At 41.9% G+C, this 19,341-nt stretch overlaps 1 protein-coding gene across 2 annotated transcripts in view; it reads right to left on the bottom strand.

Annotated features, from left to right (window-relative positions):
- Nucleotides 1-8,683: 8,683 nt before the first annotated feature.
- LOC124143974 (DNA damage-binding protein 1-like) overlaps nucleotides 8,684-19,341 on the bottom strand; it is a 31,162-nt gene continuing 20,504 nt past the window's right edge. For both annotated transcript variants that reach the window (XM_046513169.2, XM_046513168.2), the window contains exons 18-27: nucleotides 19,119-19,214; nucleotides 18,090-18,328; nucleotides 17,105-17,364; nucleotides 16,398-16,568; nucleotides 15,602-15,711; nucleotides 14,817-14,902; nucleotides 14,128-14,211; nucleotides 12,347-12,449; nucleotides 11,899-12,031; nucleotides 8,684-10,827 (exon numbers count right to left, since the gene is read on the bottom strand). In XM_046513169.2, coding sequence (XP_046369125.2) covers nucleotides 10,744-10,827; nucleotides 11,899-12,031; nucleotides 12,347-12,449; nucleotides 14,128-14,211; nucleotides 14,817-14,902; nucleotides 15,602-15,711; nucleotides 16,398-16,568; nucleotides 17,105-17,364; nucleotides 18,090-18,328; nucleotides 19,119-19,214 — 1,366 coding nt within the window. In that variant the 3' untranslated portion in view covers nucleotides 8,684-10,743. The remainder of the gene's footprint in view (nucleotides 10,828-11,898; nucleotides 12,032-12,346; nucleotides 12,450-14,127; nucleotides 14,212-14,816; nucleotides 14,903-15,601; nucleotides 15,712-16,397; nucleotides 16,569-17,104; nucleotides 17,365-18,089; nucleotides 18,329-19,118; nucleotides 19,215-19,341) is intronic.

The following is a 19,341-nucleotide window of genomic DNA, read 5'->3' on the forward strand; positions in this document are numbered from 1 at the left end:
ATTGTGTCACTCGATCCAGATGCCAGGCGAACTTGGCGATTGGGTCAACCGGATAATCAAGAATGTAGCTACGCCTACTGATGAGGAGCCTGTGGTCGCACTGTGTCACTGCACCCAGCAACGTCAGTCGCTGATCATGCTGTCAACCACTGGTTCACCTGCCTTGACTCAGTGTTCCTGTGCTTTGATACAGCTGATTGCTGCTTCAAACAACTGTGAATTAAGCCTTCAAAATTCACGCTGGTCTGCTAACCTGAGACTACTAAATTGTGCTGAGGACAAGCAAAATCCAAAAATGGTAGTCGCCATTGACTTGTAGCATTTGAGGGCCATGATCTGAACCAGTCCTCAATGCTTTAATTTGCTACCAATTGGCACTGAATAAAACTGACAGAATTTGTAAACATAGTAAATTTTCTTTCATTCAAGCAGGACAAGCTATAACCCTGAGGTCTAGTGAAATAGGTTCACACAAGTCCTTTGGACTTATCCTTACAAATTTGAATTTGTAAGTCTGTGAATTTCTACAAGACAGAGATGAATTAGACCGATTGCTTTAATGTCGGGCAACGGTAGGGTTGGCACAAGATTCATGAAAAGTGAAGGCTCTTTGACTTCCATGAGTTCCACACGGCCATCCATTACTTGACTAAAATGTCACCACACCACATATCAGCCCGCCCTATGTATTCACAGGTGATGGGGGAACACAGCATATATACAAGCCTGAGAAGTATTGAAGAAGCGATGAATCTGACATTGCTATGATGTGTATTGTCATGATAACAAACAGCTCTAAACAGGTATTCCTGACCTTCCTCTAACAGATTCCAACATCGTTATTGTGAGGATCACACGCATTTATCACCCTGATGTGTGAGTGAGTGAGTGAGGTTTTACGCCGCTTTTAGAAATATTCCAGCAATATCATGGTGGGAACACCAGAAATGGGCTTGACACATTGTACCCACGTCGGGAATCAAACCTGGGTCTTTGGCGTGATGAGCGAGGGCTTTAACCACTAGGCTACCTGACTGCCACCACCCTGATATGTAAAAACAACCTGTAGATGTTGGATTATAATAGTGAAGGTGTACATAGCTACGATGTCACAGACGTCACTTTTTAGCTGTATGTTTTATGTTATAAATGCCTGTACGATATCAACATGTCATTATCAAATGTTATCGTTAATTTTGTATGTACATACAATTTGTAAATCATGGTTGATGAAACAATATCCATCACTTTCATGTGAATCCATATTTTTGATTTGTAAATAGCCAAGGATACTATCAATCATTTATTGGACAACAAACTCATGGTTGTATTCTCATCATACATTGGAAGTTAAACCATATGTTCGATTTGTGAAAAAGGCTCATTATTTCTGACCATTTAGTCAACAGCAGAATTGTGGTTCCTCATTGGTCTTTTCATCCCAGGGTTTCTCAGCATGGGTGTTGATGTGGTCCAAAGATTGTCTCCCTTAGCTGTCCCAGGATCCGAATATTGTGGATTCAAGTCCGATTAATAATTCTTGGTCGCTGACACTTTTCACATGCTGATGTGATCATGAAAGTGTTTATTTGTGCAAAATTTGCCAAAAAACTAAATGACCACAAAATTAATATTCTTCAACGTCAAAGACCTACGTCATTACGGGCCTTCCTCCCACAGTAAGCTGATGTGATGTAACTGTAATACTGTTCAAAGTGGCGGTAAACCAAATTTGCTAATTGTCAATACTTGATGGATTTGTACTCATGCATTCCTCCAGCACTATGGGGGCGGTCAGGTAGCCTAGTGGTTAAAGCGTTCGCTCGTCACGCCGAAGACCCAGGTTCGAATCCCGACATGGGTACAATGTGTGAAGCCCATTTCTGGTGTCCCCCGCCGTGATGTTGCTGGAATATTGCTAAAAGCGGCGTAAAACCATACTCACTCACTCACTCACTCACTCCAGCACTATGATCACATAGGACTGCCTTGCAGTGGAATTGTTACTTTTATCCAAAGCATAAAACCACAGGCTGGTTGCTGCTAGAGAGAAGCTGGCTGTTATTAGCACAAAGGGCAGTAAGTGAGTGAGTCAGTTGGGTTTAACGCTGCTTTTAACAGTATTCCAGTTATATGGCGGCGTGTCAGCTGAATGTGGGAGGAAAGCCCGAAGTGATGCAGGTCTCAGACGTTTACCACTTCGGTGAAACGCACGAGCACGGGTATGGTGCTGACAAACCTAGAAACATAATCGGGCGAACCGGGATTCGAACCCACAATCAAAGGTTTCTGTCGTGCCAAAGGGACGCGACTCTGCACAGCGAATCGCGGCGCCTAAGACGACTGGGCCACCCGTGCCCCCTATATTTCTTGTGCAGCAGGGGCGGTCGGGTAGCCTAGTGGTTAAAGCGTTCGCTCGTCATGCCGAAGACCCGGGTTCGATTCCCGACATGGGCACAATGTGTGAAGCCCATTTCTGGTGTCCCCCGCCGTGATATTGCTGGAATATTGCTAAAAGCGGCGTAAAACCATACTCACTCACTCACTCTTGTGCAGCATGCCACAGCCTTGCTGTCATCTTCTCTACACATTGTTTCAGTATCAGGAAATGATAGGGTTCACATAGAGGTCATAGTTACTCATTGGACTTTGTGGATTTTAACGGCCTCATTTCATTAGTTGACTAAAAACATATTACTACTACGCCTCAAAAGTGGTTGTATGTCTCCATGGGTGATGAAGGAACATGTATAGTGTATACAAACCTGTGAAGTATTAAGGACGGAGTATATTGACGCATGGCTCAAGATGTATGTGACAATGTCTAGTCACTCACTCAATCTTTGGGGGCAGTCGGGTAGCCTGGTGGTTAAAGCATTCGCTCATCACGCCGAAGACCCGGGTTCGATTCCCAACATGGGTACAATGTGTGAAGCCCATTTCTGGTGTCCCCCGCTGTGATATTGCTGGAATATTGCTAAAAGCGGTGTAAAACGTCCTCACTCACTCACTCATTAGTTGACTAAAAACATATTACTACTACGCCTCAAAAGTGTCTCCATGGGTGATGGAGGAACATTATAGTGTATACAAACCTGTGAAGTATTGACGACGGAGTATATTGACGCATGGCTCCACATAACAATCTTAGCGCCATGACTGTTGTAAGTCTATTAATGAGAGTTAGACAATCCTTGTGCTAAGGTTATGGAGTGATGCCAAGGTCAGTTGAAAGGAAAAAATATGCCATGGCATTTATCATGTTTATATTATTTGTATGGATATAAAAAGGTGATGGTTGATGGTAAGCTTAAACTGAAAACACCATGCTTGCCGTAAAGGCAACAATGCTTGTCGTAAGAGGTGACTGACGGGATTGGGTGGTCAGGCTCACTGACTTGGTTGAAACAAGTCATTGTATACCAATTGCTCGGATCGATGCTCTTGATATCAATCACTGGATTGTCTGGTCCAGACTTGATTATTTACAGACCGCTGTCATATAGGTGAAATATTGCTGAGTGCGGCGTTAAACAAACACAAACACAAACACACAGCACAGCACGATATGCATACACTTTATACAACAGTGGTATTAGAATTGTTTTAGAGGCATTTCTTACATGTTGACAGATCACAAAGTAGACAATTTATGGATGACTTCTTCAATGTACTATTATAACTACAGTGTCAGAGCTGCATTGCAGTTTGGAGTGGAAGTGACAAATGCATTCGCTGATTGTGGCATCAAGTATTACAACAAAGAAAAAGGAAGGTGTTTCAGTGTATAGCCTGAGACTTGGCTGGACTGCAGTTGTTCATAATTTCTTTACAGGACGGTCGGGATTGAAAGATAATTTGTTTTGTGTCTCATCAAGACTAGACTGTCTGATTCATACCCTGCATAGCTGTCTTGATTCTTTGTGTGGACAGATTAGTCACAGATTGGCATAATCATGAAATATTTAATTTGAATGTTGAGTGTATTGGAGTTTCAGCATGATATTTTAGAATGACAGCAAATGTGTGATTCCCATCTTTCAGTGTCATAACGGTTGGGAAAGATTCTGAGCTCGATTTCCATCTGTTATTTCGGACAGTTGTCTTGTTGATTTACCTTCAGAGGATGTGTGTTATAGTCAGATTTTCAGTGATAATATCATTCACCAGTGATATATTTATTTGATAGAATTGTCAAGAGAGGGATGAGAAGGGGCCTTGGGCTCCGTTCCTCTAAGTGATCTTAGCGCTAAGACGGTCTTAACTCTGTTGATCACCTGTAATAAACTGAGGCCCCATGGGTCCTGTTCCACGAAGTGATAAACAACTCCGTACGATCGTGGAAAGGGGCCCCATGGCCTTGTTTGACCTAAATGATTGGTGCCAAGTCAAAGATGGTAATCGATTATCCATTGTATTATATATTCATTCGATCATGATAAGTACCCTATGGGTCCAGGGCCCGTTCCACAAAGCGATCTTAGCGCTACAACTATCGTAAGTCAGTGTTAAAGTATGGTTGTAACGATCACCTTAGCGCTAAGATGGCTTTGTGGAACGGGACCCTGGGTATTTATAGCAATAGAATGGAGATAATCGAGATAATCCTTGGACAAAGGCTGTTAACTTTATAGAGCTGGAACTCCCATCCTGTGAAGTATAATCAATAATTATAGTGCTTTGGTTATTGTGGTGTTTGAGCAGGGCACACTACTACAGGATCTCAGTCATGGAGGAAGCATGGCTCCATGGTGCACTTCAAAAGCATTGTACATAGAACATGTTTGTTGAAATGAGGTAAAATATTTATGCCAGAAAATGTACGTTTCATTATATTTTCTTCAGGGTGACATGACTTGTTCCCGTATTACACATACTGGACGTTTTTGTTCTATAGCTTCTGGTTTTATCAACACAACAGCAGTATGTACATCAATGGAGAATGTTGATTTAGTTGCGCATCTAACATTGTTTATTTGCATCCTCAGTCATGCTACCACATGGGGACTAATCAGCTTTTAGTATTTATTTCATCTCCAGATACAGAGATTTTATTGTCAGACCTATGATTGTTGAGAATGATTGTATTCATCAATAAAATATTTAGTATGTTGGGGATTGCTTTTCAATCATTGTCTTGTAATTATTGACTCATATGGCTTGTTTTCTTAATACAACATTTTCCTTAATGTACAGTTAGGTTTATGCTGTTTACCACTACAGCATGTGAGTTTTATGTGGCTGGAGAGTCTGCGGATGTCGTTGGTAGAACGGCCCCCAGTCATGGGTATTGTGCTGACAAGCTGACAAGCCAAGGCTCATAATCCAAGGTTTCTGCCATCGGTGCATATGCAACATGGTTAATGCATACCATCCTCGATCGTCCAGGGTATTATATCTTCAGTCTGTTATGAAAAAGACCCTGGACCCATTTGCCACTATACTCTCGTTTTGAGGCCGGTTTGAATGACATGATGTTAAAAATGGACATCCAATCAATTCACTGTTCATTCGTGACAAAACCAAGCAGCAATGGAACCAATAACGACTTGACTTGGAACATCATTTTTCTTGCCAAAAGTTAAATTTTAAAAAGTGTTCTGATAACTACATTTTGCATGTACCCGGGTAGATCATGCCAAACTTATGTCAGATAAGTGGATCCAGACTCATCTAAGGGATGCAACTCTGCACAGGTCAACTTTATTTGGAATGAAAACAAAAGTCGTCTTTCTGTACAAATTTAATTCATTGGTATGTGATCAACATTATAACTGAAACCACACAAACTCCAAATATTGTTCAAGCATAAGAACAAAACACAATCTCGCTTCTAAATCATAAAACTATTTGTCACAGAAATGGTGGAATCCTGTCACTGATGAGTTGTGAAAAGGCTTTGGAACAAAGTTACTGGCTTATTGCACTGCTAACTTTGAACAACCTCCAGGGGTTTGGGCTGCTAGTGGAACGAGATAATGATGCAAAAGAAATGGGATCAAGTACACAAAACCTAACGAGACTCCAGCATCTGATTTTAACGAGAACGTGCAACATCTAAGTCGAAATGCTTGCCTTTTCTTTCCCACATTTGCCACACTCGTTACTACTCAGTTATACTCCCGGTGTCGTTGCTACCACCAGTGAGCAAACAGCCATTACAAGAATCTGACCTAAATGTAGTGACATTCATAGTTTCGTGTTCGTCTCTGTGTATGCCATGCTAATGAATTGGGAAAAGGTTTATGAAGGACCTATTATTTCCCAGATGAATTGTTTGTTTATTTAGATTAGTCCGAGACTATCTGAGAAGCACCAACTCCCCCTTGCATTCCAACTAAACTCACATCATGGTTGTTGAAATGAAATACAAATTCATATTGACAAACTAACAATTATTTAGCCTGGGGGAAGAGTATTCGGGATTACTTGTTGGTCAGTTGATTTTGAGGTCAACTCCATGCATGGTTGTAGACCCATGAAGATCCGGGGTAGAATAGGTCTTCAGCAACCCATGCTTGTCTCCACGTGAAGATCCGGGGTAGAATAGGTCTTCAGCAACCCATGCTTGTCTCCACGTGAAGATCCGGGGTAGAATAGGTCTTCAGCAACCCATGCTTGTCTCCACGTGGAGATCCGGGGTAGAATAGGTCTTCAGCAACCCATGCTTGTCTCCACGTGAAGATCCGGGGTAGAATAGGTCTTCAGCAACCCATGCTTGTCTCCACGTGGAGATCCGGGGTAGAATAGGTCTTCAGCAACCCATGCTTGTCTCCACGTGGAGATCCGGGGTAGAATAGGTCTTCAGCAACCCATGCTTGTCTCCACGTGGAGATCCGGGGTAGAATAGGTCTTCAGCAACCTAGCTTGCCGTAAAAGGCGACTATGCTTGTCGTAAGAGGCGACTAACAGGACTGGGTGGTCAGGCTCGCCGACTTGGTTGATGCATGTCATCATATCCAAATTGTGTGGATCGACACTCATGATGTCAATCACTGGATTGTCTGGTCCAGACTTGATTATTTACAAACCACCGTCATATAGCTGGAATATTGCTGAGTGCGGCGTTAAACAACAAACAAAGCATGGTTGAAAGACGCCTAGCACTGCGGGGAGCTGTGACTGATGGCAGCAACAGTATAGACCGACATGGCTTCTGGTATAGAGAGCTCTGGGACCGGGCTATCACTGTGAGGAGGTTGGATTTTAGAGAAGTGAAGATATAAGGAACCATGATGTAGGACATGGAGTCCGTCTAAACCTGACCTGTATCCGTCAGGAGTCCTATAAATCACAAATATTATCTAACACTTCAACCCTGACCTTCATGTCAACAATGAATATTTGTGTGGGAAAAATAAGAGAATATAGCAGCCAACTTTTCTGTGCAAATAGTTTTTTTTTTAAGTAAGCTAAAGGTTGATGTCAAGTACTTTACCTGACGGGGGAAAAGTAACTGACGGAAACAATCTGAACAACACCCTAAATAGCCATGTCTGAGGAGAGGTTTTACGAATGTCTATTAAATAGGAACTGGTGAATATGGATAATCTAATATGATAAGAATGCCATAAACACTTAAAAAATAGCCCATCTCTTCAAGTGAAGAATTAACTTAATTAAATTTAGACATTATGAAAAATATGTATATGCACAAAAATATGGATAAATGTGAAATCAAAAGAAAATGTTCAGAAACACAGCCTACTGAAACACTTCCAAAATTGATCTAAGGATGAAATATTAGAGCCTTGCATGTTACAGACAAGAACAATTAATAGATCTTCACTAGGCTAGAGACTTAAGTCGAACATTGTAATCACGTGATCTCTAGGCTGCATATAAACCTAAAAACAAGATTCGCTGAAAATTGTTAAAACAAAGATACCAACATCCCCTTCCCTCCCTCATGGTGTTAGTGACGTCATGGTGTTGGTGTTACACCGAGTAATATTCCATCAATATCACGGTGGAAGTACACCAGAAATGGGCTTCACACTTTGCAAACTGAGAAGCCAAAGCTTTAACCACTCGACTACCGACCCCTCCCTGGTGTTAAGTTCAAATGAAGTAGAGAACTACAGGAATCCTTCAACAGAGTAATGAAGGCTGTTTGGAACATTGTCCCCCCCCCCCCCCCATCAACATTTCACAGGTTTTGTAGACACCACGTTCATCCCTCTCCTGTTAACACACATGACCGATCTGTAGTGTAGTCTTCACATAATATACATACACTAGAATCAGCCTAATTACACATATGTACATGACAAAAATTCTTTGGATTGCATCACTCTTGCTATTACTGAAGAAAAAAAAACACCGAGGATATGCATATACTACTCAGGAGCGTGAAAGGTTTTGACGATGTTTTCATTCCTTCATTCATTTTGTAACAGTTCAATAAAACGCCATTCTGTGAATGGTTTTGGAATTATGAATTCCGAATACATAACCAACACATCTTCCTCTTGCAGCAGTGAGCGAGTGATTGAGTATGGTTTTACGCCGCTTTTAGCAATATTCCAGCAATATCACGGCAGGGAACACTAGAAATGGGCTTCACACATTGTACCCATCGAACCTGGGTCTTCGGCGTGACGCGAACACTTTAACCACTCGGCTACCCCACCGCTCCTCCTACTGAAGTAGATGTGCCTCTAGGTTCATTCATCGTCATCAATTTGTTTTGTGATTCTTTTATTGGTTGGAACAGTCATGAACAGTACTATCTTCCTGAATATTCATGTTAACAAGCTAACAAGTTAACAACACACGGACAATGTGAAGGGATGACATGACTTGCGACAAATGAAGGTTGATGGCAGTGCTACGACCATCGTAACTCCTACACAATAACACTGATTTACGACAGACGTAGCGCTATGATCACTTTGTTAAACAAGGTCCAGATAAAAAAGATCAATGACCTTAACATTTAGAAAAAATTGAAACATGGAGATATATCAAGACTCACAGTGAACATGCCATTGTCAAGTCAAACAAAAGATGACTGGAACTGACTCCATAACCTTAAATCAAATAAATCAATATTTCCAGTATTTTCTTAAGTATTCACAAATACTAATTGTTAATACTCCAGCAAAGCTAAATATATCACTATAATAAGGCTTAAAAAATAAAAGAATTGGTTCTCAGGCAATGGCTTTTGAAAGAATATTGCGGGCAGGCAGTGTTTTTTGTTTTTGTTGTTGTTGAAACTAGTATGAAACCAAATACTGTAAACAGTTGTGTACAATCAACCTCGGAAAGGACCTCCCTACATAAATGTATTATAAATGTATTCCTTGATGAGTAAAATACTGGAATTTAGTATTTAACTACCGTTGGACTTTGAATATTTAAGGATTTTTTTGGTTATTGTTTTAAAATGGAAATAGAAATGAAATGGGGGGCAGACTTTATGATGATGCGGGCGGTGCCTGAGAACCAAGACTTATTTTTTTTCAGCCTTAAATAAAACAAACTATCAAAAGATTCTCAATACAAATGAGCTGTAGCCCAAAGACCAATGCACATATGAGCCTTTTAAGTCCAATACTCCTTGTCTTAACCTCACAGCATCACACAATAGCTACAGTCCTGATTACGTTGGTTGAAAGTGTAGTTTGCTTATACAAAAATAATTTTCTGTTTGACAGACAATAATCAGTGATCGAACTTAAGGAGAGGTCCGGGGGTCCTTGAGGTTTGACCCTACAGTATATGACCCTTAAAATCTTCCATTCAACAGGGGTTGGACAAGGACCCCAGGGCACTCCTGCCTACTTTCGAACACTGATTAGAAATGATTATAGTGTTTTGGACATTCAACACTCCTACCAGTGAACACAAAGACCACCAATTCTTTGTTGAGACAATTATTGATGTAGGCATACAATGAATATTTCACAAATGAAACCAATAATATCACCATTAGTTTCAAAATGTTGCAAATGACACACTGGAACCAAAACAATTCCTACAGAAGATACTTATGGTCTACATAACTGCTACATTCTATACAGTTTCTTCTTTCTTCACCATGTCATCCAAGTCGGTACCATTTTGCAAGAGTAATCATGGCTGCTTTATTAATTAGCTCATAAAGTCTGACAGTTGTGATGGTTAAGAATCAGAAATTATTTTTGGAAAGACCCAGGTCTTTTTACGGCCTGTTTAATTAATTTTTTCACATGTCAAAAAGAAAGAATAAACACAAAATGATAGTCGGATTACGAAGGCTGACCGATTCACTGTAGTATGAGTAATGATACCGAGAGCTACAATATCACACAGGGCATCCTTACTATCAACATACGCTATCGTGACATGGATTGTTACAACTCTATTGATTGCGGAGAAAAAATTTCCGAGTTTCCATCAAGGTTGCATAATTGCAGGTTGTCTTAATTTCTCATGGTGCCATAGTCCACAATGCCGATCAGCCAGATCATTCCTCAATCGTCCTGACCGTCGTCGACAAAATGGCCAGTTGATCAATATCGATGCTTTATCCCAATACATATCACAAAACATCCTTGTGGTCACAATACAAACATAGAACACAGGACGTCGTCCCGTGAAGGTGGATAACGGTGTGTAGTCGCAGAGCACTGGTTGTAGTCTTAGCACTTGGACACAGGATTGACTGTTCTTGTGGGAGTTGTCTAGTTTAGTGCTTCGAGTCTGTTGTCTGCACGGATATGGTGGGGTGACCATGTCACCTCGGGGGACGTCACATCAGTGTATGCGAGTCAGCTCCTCTATCATCTTCACAAGTTCTCCCACCGTGGCGTCTCGCTTCATGCCGCTACCGTCGTCAATCTGACCAATATTACAGTGTATTAGAAATCTTACAATACAGTTTCAGAATGAACTGCTTAAAACATGTTTTTGTGTCAAGGTGTTTGGGTTATTTTTTACCAATATGACAATGCATGATTTTGAAAAAACATAGTTTGAATTTACAGACATAATTGCCTCATAAAAACATCAAGTATTTGGAAGCACAAGTGCACAAACATACTTTAAGTCAAGATGTAATAGCTAGAATGTGGGTACAATTGCATCATGACACTGGTGTATGTATATAGTACACAGGAATTACATCACTATTGTGTGCGTGTGTGCATGACTAGGACTAATGTCCCACTTGTGTGCTGGCCCACTGAGATACCATGCCGCAGTTTAACATGAATACCCCACTCAGACACAGTATACTGACTCGAAGCCGACCAGTACTTGTTTCAGCCCCTTTATGCCGAGCTCCAGGCAGGGTAACATAAAGTACCATCTTTTGGTATGATGCTGGGGATCAAACCCCCGACTTTCCGCTCTCTTGGCGGATGCTGTACCACTAGACCACAGAGGCGGTCCTAAGGTGGGAGGAAAGCCCAAAGTGATGCAGGTCTTAGAATTTTACCACTTTGGCGAAACAAATGTGACATGAGTGAGTGGGTTTGGTTTTACACCGCTTTTAGCAATATTCCAGCAATATCACGGCGGGGGACACCAGAAATGGGCTTCACACATTGTACCCATGTCGGGAATCAAACCCGGGTCTTCGGCGTGACGAGCGAACGCTTTAACCACTAGGCTACCCGACCGCCCCAAATGTGACATGATTCTGACAATCAAAAATCATAATCAGGGTGAATCTAGGATTTGAGCCCATGATCATAGGTTGCTGGCACACCTAAGGTAAGCAACTCTTGACATCAAATTGCACTCATGCCACCATTGTCCCCCGAAGCAAGATATGATACTATTATCATATCATCATCCCTTGTTCGAATCATAATTTCTCAGAAATGTGTAGCGATATTGAGAGAAACGCTTCAACATTTATCTCTGTGTCTCTCTCAGTAGGACAGATTGTTTCTACGAAGGTGTTACCATGGTTAGCTGTTGCCCCTGCACAACCTCCTGCATCTTGTCCCGAGAGAGGTCAAGGTAACTCTCAATGAGGTCACCATCGATAAACCCGACGCAAGCCTCAGTCTTACGTTCAGTGTAGAAAGATCGCCATCTGTATTAGGTCAAGGACATTTCAATATACACATTGGATTTACTTACTTCAGTAAATGAAAACAAAAACCATTAAGACGGGACAGAATCATCCTCGAAGAATTGGTAGTACAGTGATCCCTCGCTATTGTGCTCTTCGATAAAGCGCTACCTCGGTGGAAGAGGAGGTGAATGAAAACAAATATGAAAATATCAGTCATCAATTATACAAATGGGTCAGTATTGGTATTATAACATAGGTTGCTGGGGACCAATTCCAAAAGGTGGACTTGGGCGAAATCTGCTTTATCTTCAGCAGGAATTACAGAAAGGATACACTGAGTGTTCCACTTTGCCAACACTCTTGATGACCTTGGCCAGTCGGTTCTGGACTTCCAGGAGGAAGTTGTAGAAGTCGTGGGGCAGCTGTGCCACCAACCCTGCAACAGTGAGAGAGGGAGTCCGTCTATAGCAGTCACATCAGACCAACCTGAGCAGTATTGTCAGGCGGGCACAGAGCTGCAGATACAGGGAAGCACTAAGGACTGGGGTGTTGCCACTACATCCTTTAGGCTTAGGCTAAAAAAATAAAAGTCTTGGTTCTCAGGCGCCGCCCACATCATCATAAAGTCTGCCGCACTTTTCGATTTATTTCCATTTTCAAAACAAACAAAAATCCTAATACCTAAATACAATGCGATCCAAATAGCACACAGTTACTTCCCTTAACATGCGCACTGTTGACTACACATCTAGGGTTATGGTCATGGCAGCAATCAGAGGTGAGGTGAGGTGAGGTGAAATTGGGTTTAACGTCGCGTCCAAGATTATTGCACTTATATAGCGACGTGCATGCGCGTGTGTGTGTGTGTGTGGCTGCTTGTACTAGTCCGGACTGATGCCGATTTATAGTGCTAGCTCACTGAGATACCATGCCGCAGTTTAACATGAATAGTATACACAGTCAGACAATAGTCAGACACAGTATACTGACTCCCGAGCCGACCAGTCCTTGTTTTAGCCCCTTAATGCCGAGTGCCAGACAGGGTAACAACAAGTACCATCTTTTAACGTCTTTTGGTATGACGCGGTCGGGGATCGAACCCCAGACCTTCCGCTCTCCGGGCGGACGCTCTACCACTCGACCACGGAGGTGGCAGGCAGCAAATCAGAAGTTAAGCTTGTTATGTAGGGAGGCCCTTTCCCAGGTTGCTGGTGCACAACTGTTTATTTGGCTACATACTAGTTTTAACAAGCAAAAGAAAACAACACTGCCCACCCGCACTATACTTTCAAAAGTCATTGCCTGAGAACCAATACTTTTATTTGTTTAAGCCTTATTTACAGGATAGAACAGAGCTCCAGATAAGCTTTTGGTGTTGTGGGTATTTTACCCATGCATTTTGAAATCATTGGGTATCAGTAATTCTATCTGCGTATTCAAATTTCTGTTACTCACTAGTTTTTACACATGTGGGTATTTAAGTTAAATATTTAAAAACACTATTCATCTAGTCCCTGCAAACTGGTGTCGTGTGGGTTCGAGAGCTTTATAGGACTCAAAAATACCACGATACTTCCACAAGAAAGTGTGATGGCAAATGATCATGATGTGACTGTCATCGTGGAGTTTGGCAAGGTTGACGGAATGCCCATTTATAATTTCAAAATAAGTTGCTGATTTGCTAATCGAATACGCAGGGTTACTTCACAATATTTTGATAATACGCACAAGTTTTATTTTTGTAGCGTATCTGTAATTATGCGTATTCGATACGCATAAATTATATTTTACAGCGTATTTCTGCATTTCTGATGCGTATTTCATGCAGATAAGCAGCTTATCTGGAGCTCTGATAGAAACAAAAATGCCAAATTTGTATTTACCCATTAGACTCCACATCCACAAGCGTATCACATACGACAAACATTCGGGATACATGGAGTAATTAGCTGATAAGGAAAATTTGGAAACTCCCCAATAGAAGTATCAGTTAAACAGTTGGGAAGGGAAGGGAGTACACACATCATTTCACAAGTCCATATGATGTCTAAATCCAGAAACTTTCCAAAATGAAATTATGAAATTCCTTCTTCCTTGTGGTTTCCTGTACTTACCCACTGCACCGTTGACGGTTCCGAAGAGCACGGAGCCCTGGAGAGGTGTAGCATTTTCCCCCGCATGTTGCATCACCAGTGATCCTGCAACACACAACACGGAGGTCTACACATCACCAACACATGGACAACCCTACCCACCCACTCAGAATTGAAACGATGTATAAAGTATCCACAATATAATTGTGACTTTTTATTATTTACATTCAGAACTGGGTATACTCATACCGGTAACGTAGAAGCGGTGACTGATTGGTCAATTAGAAAGTTCACCGACGTGATCTTCGATTGGTTGTTGTGACTCTCATGCAGAGAGGGATCAGATTTTCAATAAGATTTGGTTTCTGAGGTTTTCTTTAGGAAGAGCGAAGTTTTGTTATTAGGCAATAATGCTGCATTTGAAATAATTGTAGTCACTATGCCGCTTAATCGTTAGGGGTGAAACGATACAGCAAGGTCACGATACGATATGATATGTATCGCGATAGGCATATTTACGCCAAATCGTGTAGAAACATCTTAACTATAAAAATTTCCGAGCAGGTTCAAAAGGAAAAGATAGCTGTAGATACTTGTTTGTTCGTTTTAGTTGACTTGATAACTAAAATGTGAAAGAAAGTTTTTTGATAGCATTATATACTGAGTTTGGCCTAATGTTGGCCTGAAACTATAAAGACTTATCGGCTTACCATGTCTGAAGACATTGACAAACTCGCCGAGATGGAAGAGGCCCACTTCTTGCAGCTGTTGCCGGTCTTCATCTGTTGCTGCAGCACTGGAGCAGAGATCATCCACATGCTACAATAAGTTCTTAAAGGGTATGTCTGTTAGTCTAGCTGTAGTGCAACCAGCAATATCAGCATTAAAAATTGGCACTAGTCCTGTAGTACTTGCCAAACTGGCCAATAGTTAAGGTATCATAAGGACTAGTAAAAATGTGTCATTTTAAAGGGTTTTGCTATATGTTATCATTGTAAGGACAAGTGGACTAAAACTTTTAGTTTCTACCCTTGAATATTCCCATGGCCATTAAATATTCAATATTCACCAAACAATCCAGTGATAGATATTATTCAAAACTATCCACACCATCGGTTACCAAGTCACTGATTTTTGTTTGTTTGTTTGTTGTTTGTTTAACGCCGTACTCAGCAATATTCAAGCTATATGACGGCGGTCTGTAAATAATTGAGTCTGGACTTGACAATCCAGTGATTGACGTCGTGAACATCGATCTATAAAATTGGGATACGATGACATGCAATCAAGCACGTCAGCGAGCCTGGCCACCTGATCCACTTTAATGACCAACATAGCTGGGGACCAATTCCAACCCGGAATCCCCAGAGGGATGGATGCCTGTCAATGCCACGTCACAGGATGCTGTTACCATGGGAACGATTGCCATAGGCAACAAGCATGAGAAAGTGTTCATTGTGAATGTAGGAGTCTTCAGTCAGCTTCCATCTCTCACCTATCCTTCTGACATGTGAATATGTTGAACGAGTTCTCTGCTCCCAGGAAGTTGTCGTCATCCAACACTTCAACAGCCGTCATCCAGCTTGGGTTACAATCTCGGGCAATCTGGAAAGTAAAGTCCAATCTTTGCCACACAACTAACAGGTCTGAACTCATTGAAACTTATTGGAGAAACAAAGACGAGTGAGAGCTGTTTATCGTACAATAAAACACTGCAGGGAGTATAAACAACGACCGCGAGTAGGTTTTCTTTTATGAGATATATGAGATATGAGAGTGGGGGTTAAGTTTCATACATCCCGGATATTCTCACAATTTTCACGTCAATTATCACCCAATACCGATCCTCTCATATCTTTCCCACGTTTGAATGCGATTGCTTGCCCAATGCGTTTATCTACAGTGCCAAGCTGCATCTACGGGGAACAACTCACAAGACACCCCCATTCTAAAAAAACAAATTGTCCAATTTACGACGTCAGCAAGTTGTGAACACATGTTCGAATCTCCAGAAATGAAGCATGATAGCACAATGTTTTATTATGAAACAGTTTTCTTATATTAAACAAGAGGAAGTCTTTGGCTGGAAATGATTTTCAGAGATGTAGATAAAAACGGTACCAACATATGGTGAAATGGTGAAAAATTCATATTGGGATATAGACTTGTTCGTACTCATATTTTCATTCATAGTGGCAAAAGTTTCAGGCTTTTCACTCAATTTTGTGATATATTTGATCATGTCAGATGACCAAAACTTGATGTACTTGGTGGACTTGAGTCCCACATACCTCTTCAAAGGTTCCCTCCAGAGGCTTGTATGCCAGCAATGTGATCGACCTCATGAGGTCGCCCACCAACACAAAGTCCCCCTTCGTCTTGAGATACAGGGCAATGATGTTGTTGAAATGACTACACTCCAGGCGGAGTTCCTTCTCGGCCGTCCACTCAAATAACCGGACCTGCAACCACAGCATGTTGTAGTCTAACGAATTGATATCTCAGGTAGGGGAAAGTCGAAGGTTAACCTGATCACTTTACACATTGCAATGTCCCCTCTAGGGAACAAAATCTGTGTCGTGACCAAATGTGACATACTATACAGGGAGGTAGGGTGGGGACACAAGAAATCTACTTCCTAATATTCCACCAGGGATAATTCTAGGATGGGGCTGTGTGCTTTTAGCCCCTAAATTAGAGTGAGTGAATGAGTTGGGTTTAACGCCGCTTTTAACATTATTCCAGTTATATCGTGGCGTGTCAGCTTAATGTGGGAGGAAAGCCCGAAGTGATGCAGGTCTTAGACGTTTACCGCTTCGGTGAAACCCACGAGGAAGGGTATGGTGTCCCCTAATTTTGAAAAAAGGGCCACATTTTCAAATACAAAGGGGCATTAAAACCTTGTGCTGTATTGGCAAGAATGGGTCTAACTCTGGAATATTTGAAATGTCAGAAAATTCCTAGAATGAACCCTGTCCCACTTTTGTGGTCTACTCACCGTGCTGTTGATACTGGCCAGCAGCTTGCCATTAAACTCCACCAGTGTGTAGGCGGCTCCTTTGATTTCCTTCTCTGCCACCTGCGTCAGCTTGGCATCCTTGAAATGGAAGATGAGGATGCGCCCCTGTTTGGGCTCCGCCTCATCCGGGTAGACGAGAGCTGTGCCTACGATGTAGTACGTGCTGGCGTCCTCTCCTAGCTTGGCCGAGATCAGACTTGTTGCACATTCATTAGTCATTAACTGGTGCGCAAACAGGACTGAAAAGTCAAATAATATCAAGATAGACACAATTTTATGGATAACAACTTCTTTAATACTGTAAAAAGCGACGTTTCGGTATAGATCCTTATACCGTTGTCAACCTTGCTTGACAACGGTATCAGGATCTATACCGAAACGTCGCTTTTTACAGTATTAAAGAAGTTGTTATCCATAAAATTGTGTCTATCTTGTCATCCGCCAACTTCTAAGTAATGCCTATCAAACAAGCTAAAATAATATCAATAGTCATGAATGCATACACTGGACATTATCATGTCATGAATGCAGTCTTGGGTTATGAAATCCGATAGAGCACACTAGGGCTGGTACGAGTCCAAATTTACTACCTGGGTACCCACTGTAGGTCTCAACAGATGTTTCAATAGGAATATATTTAGAAACACGTATAAAACGATCTGGTCATGCATACACTGAAGTTGACTGAAGTCATATTTTTATCAAACATGTGAAAGTCAGAAGGAATGGGTGCATAATCAGAAAGGAATGCGAACATTAGTGACTTGTAGTGTAACCATGGAGTGTCAGATAATTTTTGTCATTAAACATAATATCACATGATTAACCATGGGTCTGGGTAATCCTGCGGGTACCCAGTTCCTTCTCAATACCCAACCGACCCGAGTACCCGAGTTATCCATCCTAGCACTAGCACACAGCTTTCAATATAATTCCTATCCATCAATGTTATCAACCAACCCACCCTCAAATGTATGCTGATCGATCACCAACAGAGAATGAATCTCCACTTCATCCCCGTATGTATGTTCTGACGTTGACGTGGACGATCCAGTCATGAGTTTGGCGTTGGAGCTGACGCTGACGTTGTTGGCGTGGGTGCTGGCGCTGACCCGGGTGGCTCGTGTCCCTTGGTTGTCCTGGATGTCGGTACGGAATGAGATGATGCCAAACGTCTCCGAGGATTCTTGATAAGCTATACGTCTGAAACAAGAAGGAACCAGTGATATAGGAGTGAGTGAGTATGGTTTTACGCCGCTTTTAGCAATATTCCAGCAATATCACGGCGGGGGACACCAGAAATGGGCTTCACACATTGTACCCATGTCGGGAATCGAACCCTGGTCTTCAGCATGACGAGCGAACGCTTTAACCACTAGGCTACCCGACCGCCCCTCAGTGATATTGGAGCCAAACCTACTGTGTTTTGAAACTTGATGTCGTCCCACTGTAGAGTAGATACCTCTTATTTTAATTATGAACCGAGCGCTTTATCATATGGGGGTGATTGACCAGCAGCCATTCTTTTTATGAATCGATATGTAGGCTATCGTTGTATTGATACGTACGCGTTTTGTGCGAAAAGGTTTAATATATTTGAAAGGGGTTGCCATAACAAAAAGGAAACCTCTTTTTAACCAATCAGAATCAAGCATTCATCAATGTCATGGTAGAATCAGTACTAAATCATGTTACCCATTGGTTTCAGAGGGGTTAACATCAGATGATGTACTGGTGTGAGCAGGATAGTGAGTGAGTGAGTGAGTATGGTTTTACGCCGCTTTTAGCAATATTCCAGCAATATCACGGCGGGGGACACAAGAAATGGGCTTCACACATTGTACCCATGTCGGGAATCGAACCCCGGTCTTCGGCGTGACGAGCGAACGCTTTAACCACTAGGCTACCCGACCGCCCGTGAGCAAGATAGTAAAATGGAGACTAGATTACGAACACAGACTGAGATGCTGCTGGTAGAGCTGATGAGGCTTACCTTGGAGACTCTCCCAGGGGGATGGTTCGGATGTGAAGTTTCTGGATTTCATCAATGGTGCCGATAATCAGAGAACTATCACTGGCTAGAGCCAAACTGTCAGACAGAAAAGTGAGTGAGTTAGTGAGTTGGGTTTAACGCCGCTTTTAACAGTATTCCAGTTATATCACGGCATGTCAGCTTAATGTGGGAGGAAAGCCCCAAGTGATGCAGGTGTCAGACG

Source organism: Haliotis rufescens, unplaced genomic scaffold (genome assembly GCF_023055435.1).
Source record: "Haliotis rufescens isolate VD_foot unplaced genomic scaffold, xgHalRufe1.0.p SCAF_6, whole genome shotgun sequence".
Taxonomy (NCBI): Eukaryota; Metazoa; Mollusca; class Gastropoda; order Lepetellida; family Haliotidae; genus Haliotis; species Haliotis rufescens.